General features: G+C 37.3%; 1 protein-coding gene across 2 annotated transcripts in view; it reads right to left on the reverse strand.

The window, feature by feature from the left end:
- Window positions 1-27,355, reverse strand: part of fstl4 (follistatin-like 4) — a 211,415-nt gene that overhangs the window by 4,336 nt on the left and 179,724 nt on the right. For both annotated transcript variants that reach the window (XM_087847430.1, XM_087847431.1), the window contains 7 exons: window positions 25,172-25,333; window positions 20,894-21,028; window positions 16,733-16,759; window positions 15,103-15,221; window positions 11,560-11,709; window positions 5,555-5,662; window positions 146-255 (listed from right to left, as the gene is read on the reverse strand). In XM_087847430.1, coding sequence (XP_087703556.1) covers window positions 146-255; window positions 5,555-5,662; window positions 11,560-11,709; window positions 15,103-15,221; window positions 16,733-16,759; window positions 20,894-21,028; window positions 25,172-25,333 — 811 coding nt within the window. The remainder of the gene's footprint in view (window positions 1-145; window positions 256-5,554; window positions 5,663-11,559; window positions 11,710-15,102; window positions 15,222-16,732; window positions 16,760-20,893; window positions 21,029-25,171; window positions 25,334-27,355) is intronic.

Genomic DNA, 27,355 nt, shown 5'->3' on the forward strand with positions numbered 1-27,355 from the left:
GTGCAGTGATTAATACACATCGAGGTTCTCATTATAATTCTCATTTGCTCTTTTCTCCTTTGCTTTAGTGGGACAGCTACGATGAGCGAGAGCAATAAGGTCACCTGTTTTAAGGTGAAAGGCTGCTAAATGGGTACGGATTTACCTCACGTGAGTGATGATGAGGTTAGTTGGAGGAATGAAGAAGTCGTTCACCCTCTGAAAAGTTGTACGTATGGCATGATGTACTTCACCCACGCTGGCTTGAGGAATAACCTGTAGACAGTTCCAGAAAAATGTAAAACGAATATTTACTATTTAACACCAATGCAAATACATTATTTTTGTGGTTTAAACCCTTTAATGTTTTCAGTGTAATCCTTCAAAAGCCGAACTTCACATGGTCTTCAATCGGAATTTTCCTAATTAAGGACTATTTGACATTTTTTTTAAATTTTATTCACTCATTGATATTAAACATTTCTAAGATTTTGGACATATACACGATGCACCTTTTAGCTATACAATTCACAGTTTAAAAAAACACTTGCTAGAAAGCTGTTTTCCATGTAACCACACAAACCTAATTAGAGTTTAAAATGGTGTGTTACATTTCACTGTCTTTGCTGCTGCTGTTGAGCATACAATGGGAAATTGGTTGGGTTGTAATTTCAGAGCAATATCCACATGGATTCCAGAAGCCATGGTTTCCCAAAAGAGCACTGCACTATAACAAGATATGCCTCACTACACGTAATGGGAATTATGTAGGCTGACATGATCTTAAACCAGATTATTGTAACCAAGAGAAACAACATTCTAACTAGTTGTTTAGGATTCCGATATGTGATTATTGTACCATAACAACTGTTAAAGTAACCGTATACTTGCTTCACACCTACTCTTGCTAATCTTCTCTGGCAATAAAATCCACTTTAAAATCCTGTTATTAACATATAAAGCTCAGCATGGACAGGTCCCTGCTTACATAGCAGAGCATCTTAGTCCTTATCACTGCAGCCAGCCTCTCTGACCCTCTAACCAGGGTCTCCTCACTGTAGCACACTCTCATTTTAAAACCAAAGGTAATCATCACAATCACAGTCTTCCTCAGCCTATCAGGTCAGCTCAGTCTCTGATTTGTTTTGCACGACTGTTGAAATCACATTGTATAAGTTAGTTTTCCCTTAATCGTTTCCCCTTTATTTTGCTCCATAGTGGGCAACTATTTGTATACATGGAAGTGTGCACCTTAGAATCAATGTCTGACTGTAGGGTTGTATGTATGTTTCTGGTTACGTGTCCGTATGTCTGAACACAGATGCTTACTTTAGTTTGCAGCTTTTAGCCAAACTGTGAAGCTTTGTCAGAATGCACTGCTTCTATCTTCTGTAAGAGAAATTACTGTAAGGCTCATATGTCAGGTCTTAAGAATCAGAGCTTGTTCGGGTGACAGCCTCATATATCGTGAAACAGATAAACATCTACATTATAAGACTTGAGCTGGTGAAGCACGGCCCTATCTCAGTTCTCCGTAAAGCATCTTGATTAGTGATGGTTGTCTAAGAAGCACACACCACAATAAAAGCCCCATCTCTCATCTCACACAGCTGGCACTGAATCAGCATGCTTCTAAGGTGCTCGGAGAGTGCCTCCACTTTTGATACAGTCCTGATAAACCACCTTATCCACGAGAAATGCTTCATCATGTATGCTGCCATGATCAGGTCAAATCTGCTTGTTTTCCTTCTCAGTTTGCAAACTCCTCTTTAGACACCTAGGAAAATGTTGCTGGAGAGCATACAGAATATTTTTTAAACTGGAAAGAGCGAAAAGTGTTAAATCTATTTTGATGTCTACGCCTTCAACTCCAAAGCTAAACCTCTACCTGATGCACAGTCGGGGGAAGACTCTGCATTTCTTCGTCAGAACTATAAAATCTAAGGAAATAAAAATAGCAGTTTAAGTTTCGTTTGCTACACTACAGAAATACCCCTCAGAAGTGCTCTCTTTCCCCCCACTCTGCTGAATATCTCATCCATTTTTAACAAAACAGATCAGCCTGTTTCTCACTGCTTGCAAGACATAAAACAAGTCCTCATTAACAAAAAGTCATTACAACAGTTGCAGAATACAATGATGGGAGTTAATGAGGTTCAGTGTACTATTACTCATGTATTATTAGGCAACTCTGGTGGTCTGTGGGCTGCAGGTGTTTGCAACTTAATGCCAGTGGCTTTCCTTTTGTTATTCTTCATCCCTCGATTTCATATTCATGTACTCAAGACCAAGACTAAGGCCCAGTTGAGTTTTTCTCCGCCACTGCCTTGCGGGCTTATCTGACACCTAAGGGGAATTTTTGTTCTAACCAAGTAGCTTCTGGCTCTCCACAACATTCACTCTGCAGATGCCCTGTGTAGTTTTTTTCTTTTTTCTTCTTTATCCAGCTATGTGATGTCTAAATTAGACGGCATTCTTCAAATACTCCATTATTTTTCCGCTAATTAAATAAATTTTATGAGGCATTTTAATATTACCCCATGCAACTGCATTCATTGTGCTTTGCTAATACACTCTCTTAGAGTTACTAGTTGTTCCTGGAGAGCAATAAAGCACACCCCGGGTCCAATGAAACTAAGAAGATCATGATTAATGCTTCATGCAAGAACAGCTAAAGTTAATGATTTGCATTTTTTAACTCTGTGTTTTATATCATACATTTGTAAGACACAAACAATTGTTTATGTCAACTTTTTTTTAATATGAAACAGTTGCTTGAGATTCTCTTACAAACATGATACAAATTGAGCTAAAATGAGCATTGAGAAAATTAAAAAACATGCATTTTAATAAAAGAACCATCAAATTAAAGAGCAAAATATGTTTAGACTTGCCTTCCAGAAAGATATGTCAGAATGTTCTGAACTGATGCCCCTATGGGCGCGACAGTAATGAATCACTGCTGCAATAATTAAAATCCTCTTTTATTACTTTAATTGACAGTACCTCTAAAGAGATGACAGGAAGCAAGTATGGAGAGGGCAAAGAAGCTCAAGCCTCCAGTCAGACTCAAAATAGCTTCATTATGGTTAGTGGCAAGGGTGGCGGATCTATTTCAGAGGTAGTGGGTGTATGTAAAGTTTTGGGGAAAGTCATGGTCTGGGTCGAGAGCAACCTATATATAAGAGACCTTAAAATAGCAGCTTGGTTAAGGTTGGAAAAATTAAAAACAACACGTTTAATGGAGTGACGAATCAAGCTTCTTCATCTTGCAATCCGATGGATGAGTCTGGCAATTGCCAGGAGAACTGACTGCACTTTTCAAAGTGTAAAGTTTGGTGGACGGGGGATTAAAATACCTTTTATTAAGAGCATAAAAAAACTCATTTGATTTGGCCAGCCCAGGCTAAAAAGTTGCTATTTTGCTGTGTGTACAGAGGTGAAAACACAAACAAAAAGCAACAAAACCAAAAATAACAAAAAGAAATCTATTTGTGTTTTAAATATCTTCTTAGCACATTTACACAGAATGAACTGACAGTCTGGACTGTGACTGTCTATGCCCGGCAGGGATTCCTCCATTTGTCTTCCCTAATGAATTGACAATCACGTTCTCTTCAGTGCTTCCGCAGAATTACTGAGCCATCCTCAAACTTGGCTTCTTTAAAATGCCGCACACACTGAGATGAATGCACACCTGCGTGCAGCCGCACATCTCGAGTGCTCAAATTAACATGCACGAGCAGAGACACACACTCATACGCACGTATGATCTGCCGAAGCGAAGCGGTGCCTCTGGTAGCGACAGGCTGCTGCTGAACAGGTCAATTACATTCAGTCCAAATGATAATGACATTATCAGACCATTTATTTGTGGTGTGATCCATGTGGCCTCCAATCCATTATGCAGTTTGTCTGCAATTGCATTTTTTTTTGATTGATTCATACCCTGTTCACTAATTATTCATTACTTCTGAACCACGGCAGGAAGAGGGGGAAATGAACAAAATGAAAAATAACAAAAATGCATTTTCTGCACAGCTGTTATGCAAAGCTGCTCTTTGTATTTGTTTCAAAATTAAAATAGGGAGAACCATGTTTTCTTCTGTGATGAAAAACACTGTTTGATAGAATTTTCTGCTGTTTTTAAGATTACAACTCTGATAGAAGTTCAAAACCACTCCAGCATAATCGCCGTGAGTGCTCCCCTTAAAACGGAAAAACTACACAGAAACACATCTCCAGCTTATGCACCTATACTCTGTGAAGAAAACGTGCAAGCCTGAAGAAACTGGAAATCTATGCACACATATGGAGTCTGGCCATGTAGATTATAAATCAGTGGAAAACTGTTAAAACCCACGTACAGGCACTTATCCTTTTCACTACTTTTTGATGCCAAAGCGTAGTGGCACCTTGTGATCCAAAAGAATCTAACATTAAAGCTAAAAATAATGATGTAAAATGGACCCATTACAGTATCCTGGAGAAGTGTTATTCATAGAACCATTTCACAAAAAAGATTGAGAGCTTAAGAAATAACTGGAGTAGGGAAAAAAAATCTATACTGAAAAAAAGTGAAACACACGTAAATTTGACTGTATCATTATTGCACAGTCCTTATAAACGTCTCCAGACTACAGGGCCGCACTCAATTACAATGTGGTCCCTTCACCCAAAGAGACAAAGCAGAACAATAAACATGTTATTGTCATTTACAGAGATTATAGTGCGATCCCCTGGTAGCTTTACTCATGACACTATCTTCCACCGACGCACATTCAAAACAGGCAGACCTAAAAATACCAGCCCTTTAAAAACAGCATCATCCTCCATCGGTGCCAGTTCTGGTTTTTTCCCTCTTCCCTCCACCTTCTCGACCCTCTCTGCATCTTCCTCCCTATTCCCTTGTCACAACCCATCCCCTGAGGTGGATTAAATACAACCACACCTGTGATCATTTCTCAATTGTGAAGCCTCCAGCACCAGCAGCCCAAAGGGACGCTCGGCACAAGCCGACAACACCACAGCTGTGAATTGCTGTTTTGCTGGCTTGGTAAATGCTCTAAAACATACATAGATTAGTTTTTGTCACACAAATACTTATCACATAAACAAAGGACGCTGGCACACAAGTGTGCTCAATTAGTTATAAGCCAGGTTTTTTCTCGCTTGGTAAACTTTTTACAGCTAACGCAGATTATACTCTCCCAGGGAACGAATCAGAGTTGAGATACACACACCACCAAAAAGCAAGTGTAGACGGATGATAATAAGCAGGTCTGTTTTGTAATTTTATAGCTGCTCTAAGCTTTGTTTTATGTTTGATGATTACAGTTCACTGATTAACAAGCGAGCCTGCGACACCGATGAGCTCCCTGTTCCTTATTAAAGAAATATATCCCAAATTAATAGCTTGTCTTTTTTTGCAGACAGGAGACAAAACAAAGCACAAAATGCTTAAGTGTCCCTTTAATAGTTAATATCCAGGTCCCTCTCATTCCCAGAGCTGTAATTTAAGTTGAACCATTTAGCTTCTTTCAAAAGTAACTGCTGCAAAGTACTTCACACTTACCTGAAGTGTTGGGTGGGTTTTGTCCATGTCCCCCCAGGTTAGGACCCACACCTGGTCATGTGATTTGTCATAAAGCATCTTTACTGGAAAAGGGTCTGTTGCAACAGCCTGCAGGACATAAAGAGAGTGTGGGAGAAAGAAATAATTGTGGCAAATTAGTCCTCTTTACTGGAAAGGAGAATAGCTCATGGTGGTAGAAAATGCATAAGGGGCAAAACAAATACAACAAAAAACCTATTAATTATCAGATTAAAGACAATTTAGAGAACATCCTGATCCTTTCATTTCATTCCCAGCAAATGTTTTACAAGGCAGTCTCTGTGATAAAAGGTATCCTGTGCACTTTTTTGATCGCTGTTTTCACAACCAAAATGTTTTATCATGTTATGGATGTAATGTGATGTAATGGCTTTACAATGTTTCACTGAGATTATAATAATAGAGTGCTGTTCCAGCAAAAAGGGGTGTAGATAGTAGACATACTAAGATGGCAAACACAGATGTGAACAAAGCGGGATTAAAAAAAACCCTTAACAATTTGCAAATATACTAAAAAGAAGAAAAACTTGTTTAACACTTAAATCCTGCTAACTGCCAAACCTTTAAGAAGCTTTTAGCAACATGCTAAACGTTTTGCTTGAATACAATGGAGATAAAACAGGTCAGATTTTTTAGAAGCAGTATAATCTGATCAAAACTAACTGAATCCACGTAACAGCTAAACAGTACACATGATGTGTGGAATTGTGACCGATCAGTATACTTGCTGACCAGAAAATCCACTCTGTAACACATAGAGTCAACAGAAAACTCTTATCACATCAGGCCACTGACGGAGTGCAAAGGAAATAGGATATACAGATGTAAACAAAACCTGTATAATGTCACTGCTGAAGAGATTTTAGTTAAGGTATCTGACACACATCAGGTGACGAAGCAGAAAGGAGAAGCAGTAAAAGAAGAATTGAAACGAGAGAGAAGGGAGAGGATGGGAACATACTAAACCTCAGATCTGTTGCAATGTCAACAATGAGGAGTAACACAATCCATTACCCTGCTTCTGGCTGGGTGGACAGGGAGCTGCTGACACCCTCACCAGTGGAGCGAGACCACAAGCTTTTTGTTCAGTAATGGGAGGTCCAGCCCTCTGTTCTGCACTGGTCAGCCAAGTGTCAACTCAGCATGTGCCTATGTATAGTATGAGCAGATGTATGTGTGTGTTGGTTTCTACATAATAGAAGCAGAGGTAAAGATGGGGTAAGGCCTAAATGCAGCAACCTGGAAGGCAGTCATATAAAAGCCCAACATACTTAAGTGTTATTTAACGGTGGTCTTAAGATCTGACTTGTTTAAATGATTGTTGGTTTTTACAACAAGATATATAAGAAAAACGTATTTGTTTATGAAGTGATCACACTATTTTCTAAAGGATAAAGAGTTTGGGGTATGCTTGTTTTGACTTAAAGAAAAGGGAGCTTTTGAGAGCTGTTTCTTTTCAGGGTGCCAAAACCAACCTTCTTAGCATTTTGTTTTTTATTTTAACATTCTTTTTCTCAATCAAAATGGGATTTTGATGTTTGATTTTTTTTTAGGTATTTTGAACTTTACTCCACAGGAAATGAAATATCAATAATACATGCTGATTTTGTAATTTGTCTGTGGTTTGGTCTAAGAGAACTTTGGTCTAAAGAAATAAAATAAAAATAAAAATAGATGATTAGGTTCACATAACAAGTAGATATATCATAGGACCAACCATTACAGTAAGTATTTGTTTCAGGCAAGCACAGTAAATATTATTATTCAAAATGTGTGTGGCAGTGGTTAAATTCCATGAATCACAAATGTGACTTTGAAAAATCAATTAAAAAAATAAAAATAATCAGGCATATTGTTCAATAGTTTTTTTTGAATATACAGTACATATGTATATGTGTCCAATTTTTGACCTATTAGTAGAGTTGCATGGTTAGAGATGTGGACATGAAGTTTGGTAAAAAGAACAGCTATGGGACTGCAATCTGAACTGATTCCAAAACAGTTCATAGGGCTGCTTTCAGTGGCTCCACTGGCAGATGACAAAAGAAAAAGATATAGTAAAGGTTGACACATTTTACAGTTTTTCTGCATGTCTTTCCAAGAAAACCCCAAACACCGTGATAACAATCTAAGCTGGCTAGATGTCAAAGAGCTGTAGCAGCAAAAAACTTGAAACAAAGTAAATTTTTAATTCTAGATAGAATCTGTGCTGTAGGTGATCTCCTGTAGGTCACTTGACAGCATCCACTACTAAAACAGAAGTACAAAAGCATATGGATGCCATAGAGGACCACTTCTATCATTCAGGAAACTAGAATATTGTTCAGCACCTTGAGCAAAGATGTTCGATCGGGTTTAGAAAAATGAAAATTCATAACAAAATCTTAAATGACAACTCTGTGCAACTGATTTACTGCAGCCTCAAAATGAACTTAAACTTACTATTTAAGTGACTACACAGAGGTTTTTGCCATCTGGCATTCTTTTTAATTAGCTGATGTGCTGTTTGTCTTTGGACCCAATGGGAAGCTTAGCTGGCACAGGTCTGACACATCATAGTCAAGGTTAGATCCCTTTGTTGGGAAAGAAAACAAATGTGCCATTTTCTTGCTTGGAACAGCATGAAAACCACGGTAGCCTCTGTTGTTGTAGCTTCTCCACATGTTTACAACCGCCATCCTGGTGTCTTTAGGGAATTTTTGGATGGGAGGGTTCAGAAACATATGAAGGCTTTCTAAAAAAGTGCACAACTTTTCACTATAATAAGCAAATGATAAAGCACCCAAGAATAAAATCAGCAGTATGGGCATTTCCTTTATTTCTGCTTTGAAATATTTTTCTTTTTTTTCCTGTGGATGGTAATGCTCTGAAGTTGTACCTTTGAAAACTTCAGACAGATATCATCTTTAAAAAAAAAGCAAGACCCATAGTTGATTGAAATTTCACTGTGATACCCAATAAAGTTTCTTTAAAAGTTACCACATTTGAAGGATCTTGTGGATCTCCACTGACTCAGAAGTGAAGCTGTTGAAATGGTTTATCATTTCATGGGGTAATAATTGAAATTTAGGTATCAAGCAAAGACTTTTTTGTTAAAAAAATATTTTAAATGCCTGTAAGCAGGCACGTTGTAATGCACCCAAATGTCTTTGTGCAACATTTCAGGTAATTTGTGCTGACAGTTTTCCTTTTGACGCATTAAGAGTATGACCACATCATATCACCCAGTCCGTGCTGATGGAGATTCTTTTATGAGGTACTGCTTCTACTCCATGGTGCAAATCACAAATGTGCACCTTGAAGTGGTCACAAGAGCATGTCTAAAGATCTTACAGACAGGACATGACAAGTTTGACCACAGCATGCTGTGATGAATCTGGCAAGCTGAAATGAGGAGGCAAGCAGCCGACAGCGTGCACAAAAGGAAATATTGAGGGGAAAAGAGTAGTGTGTGTTTATGTGTGTGTGAAGTCCCTGAACTAACAACACCAGTCTGTGTTTGCACGGGGACTTTTAAAGGAAAGCATACACGTTTGTTTTAATGATCTGGTCTCTTATTTTAGTTAGGCTGTGTGTCCTGAATTACAAAAATTACTGCTGCAGCATTTACATGGCCTTCCTGAATTGTGTCCAAAACCTTTTGATCACACCTAATATTTAGAACACCTCTATTGTTTCTTACCTATAAGCTTTATAAATACCATTTAAATACCATGCCATTTAGACATATACATACCATCTCATGTAAATCTTGGGTAGACTCAGATGGATGTTGTAAAATCATTGGCAGTGGTTACTTGGTATCAAAGAAAACAGGTCATATTATCACCCCATTTCATACAGTTTTTCTTCCACTGAGAGCATGTTTATACTTCAGATATGTATTTTCTTCAGTCCTTCTTTTAGATAAAGTCCTTTCCAATCTTTTGCCTACAGCTCAGCTGTCTGACTGTCGTCTGCAGACAAAATAAACAGATCCTAGAGACAGGTTTGAGGATTTTGTTGCAGAGCACAGAACACTTCCTTCACATATGCTTTTTGGGATGTTTCTGAAAGGAGAGACATTGTTAGGACACCTTTCTAAGATTAGAATGAATCGATCATTCTAAATTTCCTATTTGATTAACACACACACACACATATATATATCTATATATCTATATCTATATCTATATATATATATAGATATAGATATATTGCTCATCCGTTTCCCTCTGCCTGTGCATTGCAGCCTGCCACCATCTCTCCTGTCTTAAAAGAAATGACAAATGTGTCTTGTGACAAAGGATGTCTTGAGATAACAAAGCAAAAAGAAAAAAAGAAAACATTAACCTCCTGCACCCAGAGGCCAAAGAGGATCTTCAACAAAGAGGGGGGGGAGGAGGAGTGGAAGAGGCAGGGTATTGGGAGCAAAGGACAGAAAAGCAGTTTTACAGTATTGGATGAAGTAAAAAAAAAAAAAAAAGACAAGGAAAGCAGGCAGCTGATCACAGCTTCAAGAACCACTTACTGTAGATGTGTGTCAGAATGCTCAAAACAGTAATATGATTTTATATTTGGTCTGGTTTAAAATAACATCTTAAAATGAAATGAAAACATATCCAGACTCAATCAAGTGACTACTGAGAACAGATAAGACAGATAACAGTTTTTGATCTTTGGTTCCCTCATTTTCTTATCCCAGACTTTAGTTCATTTCCCTTTCTTCTTTCACCTCTTTCCTCTTGAGTTAGGCCTATTTCCTCTCATCCTGCACCTCAGTATAAATGATGCTGACCCTGGGAAGAACCCCTGAGGGATTTAATCTCTAAACAGCCGTTACAGGCAAGATAAATGGTAAGGCAGCTAGCACCCACCTGGGCACCATATTGTTCCTTGAAGTGCATTTGATTTATTTTACCTTGCATGTAGCTTCTTACATTGGCTGCAGTTGAGTAGTGTGTCAAGTCTGAACTCGGTTTGTCTCACAGTTTGATGTTTGACATATAGTGTAACTCTGCTTGAATGTATCCCCGCTAATTTTAAAGGTGTTAATTTTTTTCTTATTTTCCTTAAAATATAGTATACTTCAAGATAGGCAGACAAAAGGTTTTGACACATTTTTAACAAGTGAAAGTCAACTGTGTTGACTGAATAAATGCCCATCACATTATGATTTGCCAGCTCTATATGTACAGTAAGTAGTTAATCCATGATAACTGTTACTGATGACTTGTGTGCAAATACCCACGTTTATCGCGTGAGTTACAATCCAAAAATAACCCGCGATAGGTGAAATCCGTGAAGTAGGCAACTTTATTTTTTACAATTATCATAGATGTTTTAAGGCTGTAAAACCCCCCAATACAAACTTTATACACTTTTCTCAGACAGGCATGAACCTTTTCACACTTTTCTCTCTTTTTTAAACACTCTCAAAGTTCAAATCTTTGTAGAAAAATTTGACAAGCTGAACACATTCTGTACTGTACAGGAGACACTGCATGAGATTGACTGACAATGGTCTACAGCCAATCAGGACGCAGAACACAATGGAAAAAACCCTCAAACAAAACCAAACAAAAAAAACCAAGGAAAATTGCACCCAAAAAATCTGCGAAACAGCGAGGCCACGAAAGGTGAACTGCGTTATAGCGAGGGACCGCTGTACATAGGACTCTGTATTAAAGGGAAAAAAATATTAGACTTACATTTTGTTTTAATTTAACATTTAAATAGTACATAAACAGTTTTTGGTGATCAGTTATGGTGAGCTAACTAAGGGGATTGGACTGTAATCAAACATACCAGAGCACAGGCTTAGAGAAACTGTGCAGGCCTTATTTTCCTTACATTACCAAGCTTACATCAGCACTAGTATCTGTAGCAGTTAGCAGCATGGAGCAAATTAAAATGACCCTTTAGCATGTTGGATATTTGTCTTTGGTGTGTTGTGACAGGCCTGTCTTATAACCTGCTCCACCCACCTGCACCACCTTCTGTGCTTGAATATCGACCACCAGCACTCGGCTCTGGAGGGGCTGGGTCACGTAGATGTACTTATCTCTGATGTTGACTGCTGAGGACCACACACAGTGTTGAGGTGACACCCCCTCACCTTTAGGGCACATCTCCTCCTGGGAAGAGTCAACAGAGGAGAGGAGGAGAGGAGGAGAAGAGCAAGAGAGGAGGGAAAAGGTTGGGAGGGTTTACTGGTGTGTTTAAGATCAGCACTGTGATGCTTTTTATTGTACTATTCATCCATGGTTACCGCTAGGTTAAAAAAAACAACTTTCTTTTTCCCCTTTAATATCACCATGTCCCTTTTATGAAATAATAGAAAATGGTTAAAAAATAATCTAATTTTCAGAAGCCAAACCTTCTGAAATACAGCTGACAATTCTAAATGAAAACAGTTCAAAAACATAAGAAAGAGATCTGAAAATCTACACCTATAAGGAGCTGGCAACTGCATTTTTTTCCTTTTATTTACTCTGACAACTGACAATTAAGTCTTGACTATACCAATAACATCAATATTATTTAAATTAAAAAATACAAAGCACATTATTTAGCATATTAAGGTGCATATCTTTACTACTGCTTGCTTTATTTCAGTTATACTTTTAATGATTGTCTAAATGACATCTGTAATAACTATTAGTCATTCTGGATGTTTCTCTTAGAAAACTAGTGTTTGCATCCTTAACATTTAGAGGGCAGACTTTGCAGTAATTTCACTCAAATATCGACTGACTCAACATATGTCCCCTGCAGGCCCTGTAGTCCACCGTCTTTGCTGACGAGACAACTATGCACACACTTACACACTTACACTATACTGACGTAATCATTAATGCACACACAGAGGTTGTGTTCCCAGAGTTGCCACCTCCTCTCCACCTCACCAAAGTGGAGAAACTGCTGTTTATAGCAGGAACTGGCTAACACATGGCCTATTGAGTTTGTATTGATCTCTAATACAATTACAGGCTACTGTAAAACCCAAATCCCTCAAAAGAACAAGAACTTTTACCATCTAAAGCGCCCTGCTCGAGGAAAAGGATGTTCTCTAGTGGATTAAAAACCCCAGGTATATAGTCTATATGCTCTGTAGTTGTGAGCTGTTGACTAATGGACATGAGTAATCCTATTACGTTTAGTCAGTTGAGGAGTCATCCAATGACATCAGAGAGGGAGGAGGACGAAGGATGGCCTCGATCTAGGTGGTAATTTCATACTGGACTGAAATGAAGAACTATAGAGTGGACTTAAAAAAATATCGATTCGATTCAATAAATTAATAAAATAATTATAATATATCTTAAATATAACTTACTTTTTATAATTTGGCTTGACTATATACTTACTGACATAGTTCACTAAAAGATGAGCATCTATATTGAACAGCATAAAAAGCTAAATGGCATTTTGAATTTAGAATCGATGATTAGTGTTAATCCATTGCTTGTCATTTTAATTTATACAATTCAAGGTTTTATCCACGAGATTTCTGGTGAGCTGTTTGGGAATAGGATGTAGACTGGCTGGCCACTTTGTTAGGTACACTTGTTCAACTGCTCAATAATACAAATACTGAATCAGCCAATCACATGACAGTAAGTCAGTGCAGGTAGGTATGTAGTTATTGCCAAGATGACATGCTGAAGTTTAAACTGAGCATTAGAATGGGAATGAAATAGGATTTAACAGACTCTGAATGTGACATGATTGCTTGTGCCAGACAAGCAGGAGGATACTAGGGCTGGGTATCGTCACTGATTTCTAGAATGGAATCGATTCGGGGAAATTTTGCCTCAGACAGTCAGAAATATTGTAATTCTGATCACTTATCAGTACATATCCATATTTTTATATCTATAAAAACAAAGCTGACACTTGTGAGACTTCATCAGAGGTGTACGCATCACAGCAGATGTCTTTGTGTCAAAGTAACAGAGAATAAAACACAGAAAAACATGAAGGAGATTTTCCTGGCCTGGCTTTTTATAGCAGATGACTGCCTTAAAAATATTCTGCGGCAGAACAAAAACGAAAGAAAACCATTAATCAACATCTGAACATCACCTGATGCTGCTGAAGTGAAGCAGAGCAAAGTTACAGAGGTTTTATTAAAGACACAGCTAAGCATTTTGCAATTTTGCATAATTTTAAAAGTAAAAAAACAAAAACAAAACAGTGGCCGACAGCGCTGTACACAACGGTAGACTGGTGCGTAATAAGCAAGTGAATAATGCAGAAAACAGAGATTTTTAGATGGGAAACTATTCCTGAGAGAGAGAGAGAGACAGAGAGCTCTGCAGGAAGTGTGATTTTATTGTGGAATAAAACAGCAAAAGTAAGAGGGAATTCATGACGATGCTTATGTGAAGCATAGTTTGGATCTTCTTTTGCTGCTGGTTCAGTCAATATTGTTTGGAGAGAGATAAAACCTGCAGCTTCAGAATCCAGCACAAAAAAATACATAAACACAGTTGTTGAAATTTGGGGAGGTTTGACCTGAGATTCTGGCGTTTCGGGCAAAAAACATTTATATTTAAAAATTGATTCAGGATTTTAATGAATCAATATCACATTATCCAAGCGATAAATCGATAATCAAAACCCACCCCTAGAGGATACATCTGCAGCAACTACACAATGCTGTTGTGTACCTAAGTAAATGCTTATTAGCTACATGTAAATCCAACACATTTTTAGAAAGATATAATATTAAATATCTTATTGAAGTATCACACATGAAAGTCTGTAATAAAAAAAAAGGCAAGGCCGTTAATCCAAACCTAACCCTGCCCTGAGTTTCTAGTGGAGTGCTATCGCGTACAGATGGATTACTAAGACCTGCATACTGGCCTTTAAGCTAACAAATCCACAGAATTAATGTTCAAAGGGTTAGACATATGGAGAAGGCGGGACCCTTTTACAGTGTGTGGGGTCCTCTCTGTTGAGTGGTCAAGTAAAAAAAAAAAAAGTCACTGCTGCATTATGTTTTTATTTTGACAGCAGTCACAGAGATGTTTAGTTTGTTTGTTCTGTTTGATGTTTTTTCTGGTTTCAGAACAATAAAAGGGTATCCTGATTTACTCCCTATACTCAAAGATCTTGAATTTAAAGGACAAAACGCCAAAGATTTTAAAAGATAATTACATGTTTCCCTTATATAAACACCTGGTACCTCATAGTCATTCTTTGTATTATGGTTTAAGAAACTAATACCTTTTTACTGACTGCGAGATACTTTTATGTTGTACCATGGCATGATGAATGCATGCCACACCTACTATAAAAAAGTGATGGGGAACACACTGAGTGGCATTCTTACCTTACACGTAATTTGATTTTAAAACACATCTGCTCAGCAGTGACAAACACCACCATCCTGAAATCTATTTAGTAAAATATAGAGGAAGCCTGAAACTCACCTATAGGTCACTCATTAGCTAATGGGCACTTTTTGTGTATTTTCTTCTTATTGAATTTAATCCATTATTAAATTCACATGCACTTACATAGGTAGCGACAATCCTCTCTGTCCGCTTCAAATGTCTCCGTATTTCACATTCACTAGGCTGAAGAAGAGTGATGCCCTCATCAGAAAACACGTAGAACATGTTTCCCACACTTAGCCCTAAAAGTCAAAACAAGCGGACAGGAAAACATATTGTCAAAATACTTTTTAAAACAGGGAAGAAATAAATATTAAAAGAATCCAGCTCCCATCTTTTCTGTCATTTGTGATTGGCATTTAAATTTTCCTGCCAGAGGAGACACAGCAAGACGCCAGTTAGCATGTTAGCATGGATGGGCAGTATGTGGCTGCCAGCTGTTTGACAGTGCTTATAAAGGATCCTGTCAGCAACTTGTTCACAGTCTAATACAGCAAGAGACATAAATTAAAAACACAATTTTTCACATGTATTCTGCTAAGTCTAAACTGCAGCTAAAAACCTTATCAAGGACTCAGCAATCCTATGTTCCCTAACCCTAACAAATTATTACTCCTTCACATATCATTATTCACACATATATACAGTGCTTAACAAATTTATTAGACCACCTAATAAATTAGAAGAAATTAATCAAGCATAAAGAAATCACTAAAATATTAAAGTCGTATCTTAATCAAAACATAATAATGTGCTTTACTATTCTGTCTGCTTTTTGTAAAAACAGCAAATATGAAAAATTATAGAGCCCCAAAATAATTATAGTTTAGCAATAAATCTGTCAATTTTATCACTTTTTTAACCATTACATAAAGTTAAAGATAAAGAAAGAAACTGTGGCATAAACGTTTCAGTGGGTGGTGGTCTAATAAATGTGTTAAACACATTGCATTTATATATAAATGCAAGCTGTATGCAAAGACAAAAACTAGTGGTTGATATTGATTTGTTAGACTATTAGGATAATGCTTTTTGCACAAAAGTGCTGTGAGGTATCAGACCATTTGTATTGCCAAGCAATTTAAAAAAATGAAACGTAAACATGCAACATGAGTCATTAAAGCGAAAGAAAATATCTGCTCACTTACAACCCCCACTGTTAACAAGATACAAATACTTCAGTTCAAGAGCTTACACTGTATTCTAAACCACTCTGACTTCTTTTAGTCCTGTGGTGAACATACTTTGTAGCAATGTATGCAAAAAAACCCAGATTTGATTCGCATTCTATTCTAAACCACAGTAAGTTTTTCAATGCGTTGCAACTAGAATACACGTACTTGTGGTAATGCTGATGTGGTAATAATATTTATTCCATAAATACAGGATGGATTTATATACTGCTGAAAATCACAAGGCTGTTTTTCTTGCAGCGACCATGCTGGGTCTGTGGTATTATTTGTAAAATACATAAAATCCCTGCTTCTGTGCAAATGTTCCCCTTAGGCGTCCTGAAAAAAAATGTTAGAAAGCACACTAAGAAAAGAATGAAACACTTTGAGCATGCAAGGGAGGAAAACTTAAAGAAAAGTTTTGCTGGATACAAAACAACTCTGAATCTTCTGGACAGCAGGGCAAACATCTTGGTAAGTCATAGCTAGCCAGCTGCAGGCCCTGCAGAGCTACAAACATGCACATCACATTTCCCTATTCACAAAAATGCAAAAGTGTTTTGAGAAGTGTTATGTATTACCTTCTTCTCTCCACAGAATGTTTGCAACTGCACAATCAGCCATTGAGCAAAAGGAAATGGAGAAAAAAAGGAGAAAAAAATATTATTCCAACCCAGCAAAATGTCTTCAGAAACAGGAGATAAGTTCTGTCATGCCATGTCGATCCAAAATACTATGTTTGACAGATACAAAATGTTCCTCACTACTGATGACAGGTCATGCTTCCTCTTAGATCAAGACATAACTCTTGTCTTCAGAGAAGACGTGGCATCAATTATTCTGTTTCATTTTATCTGACCCAGGAGCTCTTTTTAGGTATTGCTAACATGTCAAATGATGCAACATAATGAAAGACTAAAATTTTAGAGAGAGCTAAAGTATTTAATTTGATAGGTTAAACCTGCTTAAAACTGAGATTACTCCATAAAAAAACGTAGTACCTCATAAAACCTGCTTTTCCCTTTATTGAAACATTTTAGATGACCCCAAAGAGATTTTAGTCAGAGGCAAAGAAATATGATCAGCTTGCATATTTATGCATGAAATTGTCATAAATAACAAAAAAATGCACCGATTTCTGTCAAAGGACTTATGATATTGTCAGTCTCTTAAGACAGTTCAGTTCAGTTTTTTTTATATTTCAAATAAAATATACATATACATTCACCAACGTTTCATAAAATCATTCCATGCAGTTGTTTGAAAAGGAGTAGGCAGAAGTATATACTTATTTAGCCCTACCCCCTCAGGTTTACATCCTCATCATCTAAATTTGAACAACAAAAACGTATACAACGCCTTCAACTTAGAACATAACATCACAAAAAAAATATTTTCTCATGTTCAACTAAACTAAACTAGATTTGCTAATTTGCAGAAGAAAATAAACATCAGTTTGACTGCTGTCTTGGGTTAATTGCATTTTCTTCATTCTTATACTTATTTAAAATTTCTTTTTTGAGTTTTATTTTAAACTGGTTTATATCACTACTGACCTTTATTTCTTCTTCTAACTCATTCCAGAATTTAACTCCCGCTATTGAAATAGACATCCTTTTCAATGTTGTTCTTACTCTTTGTAATTTTAAATTCCACTTCCCTCTAAAATTATACCTCCCTTCTCTTTCTAAGAACCATTTACTTATTTCGATTGGGAGCATCCCTTTCCTTGCCTTATATATTATTTGCACTGTTTTAAACTTCACCAGATCCTGGAATTTTATAGCTTGCGTCCTAATAAAGAGTGTGTTTGTGTGAGCCCTATACCCCTCCTGATTTATTAGTCTAATGGCCCTTTTCTGCATTATATTTATAGTCTGAATATTACTTTTATATGTATTTCCCCAAACCTCTACACAATAACTCATGTATGGTAATAGCAAAGCACAACATAACATATACAAGACCCATTCAAAGCCATAAAACCCCCACTGAGTTCATATTACAAAGAGCTAATTTTGGACAAGTTAATTGTCCTAGATAAATTATATTTGGACCCTAAACAGTTAATCTGCTGCCTTTCATTTGTCACTGACCTCACTATTTCTCTTTCAGTACCAACTGAAATGTTTAAATTGATTTAAACTCAATTTTATGGACTAACAAAAAGGTCAGTCTTAAGTGTTTCAGAAGTGTTCACGGAGATAAATGATCTTGCCTAAGGGATGGCAGTCTCAGAAGCACTTCATGTTGCAGCTCTGCTGTAAAGGCAAGATTGATAGATAGCAGTCGGAGTGAAACACCTGACATTCCTTAAGTGCCCTGGTCAAAACTCAAAGACACCATAAGATATTTGAGGGAAGACCTAAAGATGGCAGTTCACAGATGCCACCCATCTAACTTGATAGAGATTGAGAGGTTGTGACGGCTACTGAAGCAGCCTCCCGCAACTCTTATATTTAAGAGTCTGAATACTTTATTCTGTAGAATTTAGTTTTTAATTTTTAATACATTTGCTAAATGTTCTCAGTATGTCATTATGGTGTTTCAAGTACAGATTAATAGGAGAAAACAGCAATTTTGTTTATTAGGAACAAAAATAAAACTCTTTAAAGTGCTTGAAAAGCAAAAGTGGTCTAAAATCTCACAAAACGACTGCTTTGCTGTGTGTGTTCACAGAGGGGGGTCTCTTAACTGCAGACATGATTATTTTGCTAATACTTCTGGTATAGTGTTCCTGTTCCTGGATAGGCTGACTGAACTATTCCCCACGAGCAGCTCTTTACTTCAGTGAATCAACCTCAGGAAAACACATTACAGACAGACGCAAACCTACATGCTACTGTATTCTTCTGGCGTGGAGTTTTTGATGTCTCCCATAAAATCTGTTGTTTCCTACTATTAAAAAAAAAGGTCTCAAATAGGAGATTATTGTGCCTGACATTCATCTTTTATCCGTGCCACCGTGTCTCAGCAAACATCGTTGGCGATGTTTTCACAGTGTCTAGTCATTGCTGAAAAATAGTTTCAAAATGAAAGTTTGCAAAAACGTTACCACAACGTCAGTTTGAGTTATGTCTTCAATTTTAAGCTTAGACATTGTTGTGAGATTTTCGAGTTAGAGAAGGTTTGTGTTTACTTATTATTTTCTACCTTCTTATCTTTTTTATTGATTAGAATAAAATGAGAAAACAAAATCACTTGATATGAACAGTCAGAAGAGAAGAAACATCTCACCTTGAGTATGACTCAAACCCTCAGCCTTTTGAGTTTCATTTGTCTAGTTACCCTACTGAGGTAGTCAACTTCTTGTTAAAAAAATAGGAGCATTCATAAGTCTATGATACTGAAATCATGGACAGGGAAGGGATAATTGTAAGGATATGATGCCACAAATTAAAATTAGATGCACAAAAACATAAACAGCTTAAAAGTGGTGTTTATTAAAAACAGGGCTTAGTAATACTAGTCTGTCTCTTGTATTTGGAAAGATGTTCTGTGGACATCTGTTCAGAGCCATCGACAACCCATATGTCACTGACTAATTACATATGGTTTGCTGTAATCTAGTCTTTACTGTACTTCTCACTTTAATGATGCTCTGATGCAACCTCTTCTCTATGTGGAAACAAAGTCAACACCCGTTTGTCTACGATTCAGTCTTTACTGTTGTTCACAATCAGTTTTGACCAGGGAGGTGATGTTGGGGTTTCAGCCATGTTTGCTTTGGTGTGGATACAACAGAGCTATATAGTGTTGTGGTTTGATCTTAATACTACTGTAAAAGAAATGTGGCTTTAAAGTGCAGCTGCTGAAATGCTGCTTCACTGTTGGTCTAATATGAATATGGTGATTCCTTCTTTAATTTTCTACCATCTGAAGGCATAGGGAATTGGCTCACTGTAAAGCAGTTTTGGTGCTTATTAGGTTCACCACTTACTGCATTAAAAATTTAGGAGATGCATGGAGCATTTGCTGATGCTTGTCTGCACAGGACAAATTTGAGCAAGCTTTTTTTTTTTTTTTAAATAATAGAGCTGTCCACATGTTGGTAAATGACTGTAATTTGTTTGTGCTATGTCTTTATTACATGTCTGAATTTTATTTCATTATACATGATGATCTGACAATCGTTTATTGTGGATGATGTTAGTCTTGTTCTAGCCTAGTCTGTATAAATAGGTATCGCTGTGCTAACTTCCCTTAGATTTCTCAACGATTAGTAAGTGCACCATCAAAAACTGTTCAAAATTAGCATTTTGCTCTCGTCAAAATTAAGCTCCTGCCTTTCCTTTCTATTGAACATTCAAAGAGGCAGCAGTATAGACAGTGCATCCAGGTGAAGGCAGGCTTGTAACTGTAAGCGCAATCAAAACGCTTTGTGAGCACAAAGACAATAAGAGTTCTTATCACACCACCTGTCCAAGGCTTAAACAAGTAGAAAAGCTTAAAATCAAAATATACTTGACTGCTGGCTTAAACAGCAGAGTCCTTTTCTCTTACAGTAACCTTGCAGGTAGTGGATCCACATGAGCAGCAGTGGGAGGCGAACAGGCAAGTTGACCAGTGTTGTTTCTGATCTCAGTGTCATCAGTACCTCAGTTTTCCCTTCACAATACTTTCATGTCGGGAATCATTTTTTCCAAAATATTATTTTCTAAGCTTTTCTTTTAGAGTAACTCTTATCAATTCAAATATTGACTTCTTACATAAATAGTGAACTGTGACTCTGTAGGACTTACGAGTCTTCTTAGCCGAATCTTCAACAAACAGAGACGAGATATCCTCATCCACTCCCACTTCATTCTTGGCAATGCACGTGTAAGCTCCTGTGTCCTCGTAGCGGACGCTGCCAATAAAGAGTTCACTACCGTTCGCTAAAGAGAAGAGGAAACAAAATCAAACAGGTATACACATTACTGATGCAAAGCTACTATACACTACAACCATCTTCAGAGTGTTTATTTTTTTTAAACAAACTTTTAAATTTAGTCAACAAATTCGACATCTCCACTGTGTTAAAATTCTGTGGTCGAATCATGAATATATGTGTGGTCGTGCATCTAACAGAAGCCCAATGAACCAAATACAATAATAATGCAAGTAATGTGTCCTCAAAGGTGCAGGGGAATAGAGACTAAAGACACCTGGGAGCTATAAAAACCCCCCCACAGAGTTTGATCAATATTCTTGTGTGCACAGGCATTTTTTTATCTCAATGAAATCAGAGACATTGTAGCTACAGTGTAGCAGCATGTACAACTTGGTCAGACTCTCTTCTGGTCTATATCTGGTTGCTGTGGTTGATGAATACATTTAATAGTATTCAATCAAAATAATATAAATTTATTTTTTTATCTTTAAATTTTTTTATTTAAAGATTTCTACAACAGGTGTCCTAAATTAACAGTACTGGTTAGGGCAGGGCGATATGACCAAAAATATTTATCACGATATACATTTGAAAATTTGCGATGTCGATATAACTGACGATATAATTGACACTAGACAAAATACTTTACAACTCCACAACTTTATTAGTGCAAAAAACAAACAAACATCAATGTATTTTACTTAAACAAGCAGCTGTTTTTTATGTGCATTAAAGTTATATAAAAATTTAACAGTGCAAATGCAAATTCCTTGCTGACAGTTTAACCAAAAGGCATTTCCAGTGGAAATTGGCCGGCATATCCTCAGCATAACCATGTATAATATCCACAAAACTTAAAAAGAGGTTATACACACACAATACGGTAATATTATGTTGAAGCACAGTACGTATCACTCTGCGAGGCTTCTGCCTACGATAGCTGTAATGCTACGACAATCCATCAAGCGCTGCGGGTTCGTAGCTTAGCAAAGTCGTACTAAAACATTTGACAGATTTTCGAGCGCCGTGTACCACATAAAATAGTTTCGAGGTCAGTAAACTCAACCAGAATTCATACATAAGGCACACAGGATTATAATCTGTCGATTTTCAGAAAAATCAAAGGATTGATTTTAAGTGTGCCAAATTTTCAAAAAAAAAAACAAAACACGGTAATAACAACGGCTTGCTGGCATGCTCTACCAAAAGTAGTGCTTTGTTGTGTATCTGACGGATGAAAGCCAAACCAGTTCCACACCACTGATGTTGCAGCATTTTTACAAACCAGTTCTGGTTCTCATTCTCCGTCGCCGCCATGCTTTTTCTGCCATGTGCGTATGAAAACAAAGGCACTGCGCATGCGGGTTTTACCCATATTCTATCGCAATATTTCATTTTCTAATCGTTGCCCAACATTATACCGGTATTACCGTGAACGGTATGATATGGCCCAGCCCTAGTTCTAGTAATAACCAAATTTTTTTTTTTACATTTCTGTAGTGGTAAATTAACCAGTATGCACAATCTCATAATTATATTTTATATTGCTAATATATAATTATTTTTGAATTTTCAAATTTATTGTTTAAAAAAAGTTTTAAAAAAGTGAAGCACATTGCTATTTATTTGAATTAAGATACCTAATTATAGTATTTACTATAATAGTTTTACTGGTTGTATGCTGCTGCTGCTGAGTTACAGTTTTTTCCTGTACATATTGTGCAGCACAACACTGTTGCTCTCAAGTTTCAGAATCATATTCTGAATCGATAGCGACAGGTGATGCTGGTGACGTTTAGAGACAAAAGTCAACATCAGAGGTGAGCTCTCTGATGTTTGCTGCGGCATGCTGTAGCTTTGTGATCTAGAGCTGCACTCTGATCCTTCCTGTAGTACTTCATTGATCACACGAGGGGAATTTGTCACAGTGGAGCTCTTACAATCCAGGATGTATAAATACATTAAAGCAAGCTTTCATTTTCACCCCTTTCTATACATCACCTGACATAACATTTAGATAACATCAAACATAGGCACCATCCTTTTTCCTCACATATACAGGATATGATGTGTTCCACCTGCTAAAACTTAAAAGCATTTTTAATGGAGGTTTTTCTATAGAATCCATAAACAGCAATGTCGCACACAGCTTGTTAAAAAAACAAGAGAAAAAAACAACTGTTCTTCATCTTAACCTTCTAATTCATGCCCAGTGGGTTAGGGAAAAAAAAACAACACAGACATTGATGCAAAGCTTTTCACATTAGTGAAATGTCTTTTGGATTCTGATAATAATTCTCTTTTATCGGAGGAAATGCGTGCAATGCTTTGAAGTGAGAGTGCCTTAAAGCACTTCTAACGTCTCATGGAATGAGACAGCACTTTAATTACTTCTAATTCATACTGATGTTCTGATCAATTCTTATTAAAAACCACTGAATCAAGCACTTAAATGAGTGTTTATATCCTCTGCATGTTTGCAGCGCCTGTGATGATGTGACCGGTTTTGTCTTAAACTGAAGCGATCTCATTTTCTTAAACTGCTCCCCGCAGGATTACTGCATAGGTGAACAGGACATGTCACCTGACTCAGCAGCTCCTGTTACCTTTATTGGGCTTTAAAGCACCTTTTAACTCACTGTTGTATTACATTTTTGCACACCACAAGTGAACTGCTCGACCTCAAGTAAGAAAGAGTAAATTAAAAAAGGTTACATGACACGAGAGAGGCTGCACAGACACACACACACACACACAGTGATAGTAATTCATCAGTGGTCTCACTTAATGTGTTATCGGCTTCCATCGTGATGCTCTGTAGCCTTATAATTGCTGCTTAACAATTCAGATATATTCTTCAATTCAGTGACCACAAATGCAGCTTAAGTTAATAAGCTACCCTTGACCAACAAGGTAGGTGGTACAGAAATATCCCCCCCAACACACGAACAAAAAAACAAACACACACACACATACACCAAAAAAAGAGAAAAAACAATCCACTGATTCTTCTGGGTCAGAGGAATTATTTGTAATCTCACATGCTGAGATTTCCCTGCGTTTCCTGTTTGATAACAAACTAAATGACAGAAAATATGAGGCAGTACTTCCTTTACAATTCAACTGTGGATCGCAATCAATACTTCTTATTATCAGCTGTCAGTGTGTTGTTCAAATTTTACAGAAACCTATGAAAAAAATGAGGATAGGAGCAAGACTTTATATTATCTTTATTAAACTCCCATCAATACAAGTGTGTTGCGGAAATAAAATGGTGAATTACTCTTCCTGTGCTTTGATCACTTCCTCCCCAACCACGGCCAGATTAAAAAAAAGGAACTCTGCGCTACATAATTTGCTTTTCCACGCTATTCTTTTCACTTACCTAGATGTTGTTTATTGAATAAGTACAAATGATCACTTTAAATAGGGCTGCTGCCCCTTTCTGCTGCCCATATTAGTTGGTAAATCTGAAACAGCAGCTACTGCAGTGTTTATAGGTGGTGAACCTTGCAGAACCTCCTTGTTTGAGTGTCTAAGGGTTGATAACAGGCTATTACCATAGGTAATGACCCACACACAGCCAATAAACTTTCCTTTAATGAGAACTAGGCCGTAAAAAGGGAAGTTGTGCTTCCTCTCTCTGATATTGAGAGTGTATCATAAAACAAAAAAGCCTTCTTGCCCAAATAAGTTGTTGCCGTCTTCTGTCACACAGTGTATTTCTTTTTATCTTCAATCTCCCATCTCATTCACCATCTAATAATGAGTATGTTTACATTGTCAGAGGAGCAAAAGGATGTAGTGAAAGAGGGCAGCTGAATTTCTTTTCAATCATGGTTTCATCACAGTGGTACAGAGTACAAATAAACTGAAAGTATATGAGAAATTATTACTGTGGACACGTGGAACCACTGAGTTTTCAATAAAAAAAAGTTGCTTGTATAAAATAGCAGCTTGAGTTTCAAGATTTGTTTTCATTAGTCTTATACATTGTGGTGGTTTATAAAGATTTATGCCTTTTCCATTGTACACTGTTGTTGCTGCGTATTGTGCACTTGGAAGAAATCGCTTTACCGCCGAGCTGTGACACACAGAGTCCGCTAAAGCACAAAATATGCTGATAGCAAAACACTGCAAAACTCACCTATGAGAGAGAGCTGTTTGGAGGATCTGGGCTGCAGATCCATGCCATTCTTCAGCCAAAGGAGTTTGGGATTTGGGATGCCGTCGGCGTGGCAGTGGAGGCTGGCAGATACGCCGGGCTCCTGAGCCTGTGTCTCTGGATAGACCAGGATCACTGGAGGGACTGGACGCATATACACAAAACCAAAAATACAAATGGAAATAGTAAAGCGGCAAGTGAAAACATAATTACACACTGTTTCATTGGTAGACCGTAACTCCTGGGGGGATATAGCACAAACACCCACACGCACAGTGGGCAGAGAGGAATTTGTCTCACCACAGCATGGGATATATTCACAAATAACAAGAATCCAAGAGCTCTGGGGCTGCTTTATTACAGCTTGAGTCCTGCAAGAAATAGATGTCGGACGTATGTGCCACTTACCACCTCCTTTGGAGAAAGAGCCGTAAATAGATGTGGAGGAATTGAGGAGGAAAAATGAAATATGAAGTAATAGTTTACACGAACAGGTAAGATGCTGTTTTCGGATTATTGCGCTTTGCACATTTTGCACCGTGGGCCAGCTGTCAAATTCTGACAGACCCTTCCTCCAGGAGCTTACTCACCTCTCCCATTCAGCTTTCCTCATTTTTTAAATGTTACCCCTTATAGCTCTTTTTCTCTCCTGTTCCTGTGTTTAAAGTGCTGTGCAAAAGTCTTGAGCCACCCTTTGGTTCTTTTCATTTTCAAAGAGCCAGACGTTCTTGTAATCTTTTAAAAAAGGCAAGTAACTCGAGGGATGAATCCGTGTTGTGTCTACGCATCCAGAAAATGTAGCCAAGAACCAGTTTTAAATAATATCTTTAGGCACTCTTGTTATTTTGCAGCCTGTGGTAAAAGAACATAATTTCTTTTGTTGAATCTATGAAAAATGACAAAGCAGTCTGACAGGAAAAAAATAGTGTTTTTGGCCAATAAGGTAATTCAAATATCTAAATATTTGGCATATTTTGCCATGGCGTGTAGTGTGTCCTTACAACGCATTGAAGAATCATCTTCAGTAGATGATCAGTATCTGAAAGTCATGTTCTTAAGAAACATGAAAAAATTTCAGCAAAGACCTCACAAAGGACCCGACAGATGTATCTGGCCCTTCACTTGATCTCTTTACTGGTCGCCCATGCCTCTAGAACCTAGAAATGGTCTCAATGCTGTGTTTTAGGCAGTGGTGTTGGTGACCTTGTCAAGGTCAATGGAGTTATGAATATAGAAAATCTGCATCAGATTTTGATCCACCATACAATGGCATCTGGAAAGCATCTGATTAGCAATAGCTTCTGTTTTTAAGCATGACAGCGATTCCAAACACACTGGCAATGCAGTAAAAGCATACCTGGATAGAAAAACACTCAGTGGAACAATACAAGTCATAGATTGACACAAAAGAACCAATTTTCAAACAGGAGCTTTGAATGTCTTTTAAGAAGCCTGGAGAACAATTCCTAAAGACCTCCAAGTTTTCCACGCTCTTTACAATTGTCCAAACTCTGTTTTTTGCCTTATATACTGTTTCCATGTATGTTTGCAGACGTTTGAATAAATCACCGAATTTCTGTGTTGTTTTCCTCACAAAGTATAAAGGTTAAAAAGAGTTTCTTGAGACCTTTGCACAGTATTGTTTGTCTACCTCAAATCCAACATTGTAATGACCTGCCTTATCATCCTACAAAACACACATATGATGAACTCCTTCTTTTGCATGCAGCAGGCCTCTTCTTGCCAAAAGTATCTATAATATAGTATGTATGTGTCACATCTGTCTGTGATGTTAACTGTTCTGTTTCATTACCAAAACAGTACTTAACTAAACCAACCCTTTCTCTTCTTTCAACATTAATAATGTTTTTAACTTTTTGACATTATTAATGTCAAAGATTTCATATATACCTCTCTTATATTGTCATATTACAGGGTACGGCCACGGCTACTTCACCAATACTAAAGCTGCAATATCATCATTCCTCTCACCAAAGAAAAGAAAGCACAACAGGATACAAACCGCCCACTTAGTATAATGTGGCACTTGGCTCATTTCCATTGGACCTTATCTCACCTTGTCATATCTTATTTGAAATACCTTGAATCCCTAACACAAACATTTGGTAATTGCTCTTTCCTGATCACTCGCCCTTCAGTCCCCCT

The sequence above is a fragment of the Neolamprologus brichardi genome, chromosome 10 (genome assembly GCF_056152115.1).
Source record: "Neolamprologus brichardi isolate AB-2024 chromosome 10, ASM5615211v1, whole genome shotgun sequence".
NCBI lineage: Eukaryota > Metazoa > Chordata > Actinopteri > Cichliformes > Cichlidae > Neolamprologus > Neolamprologus brichardi.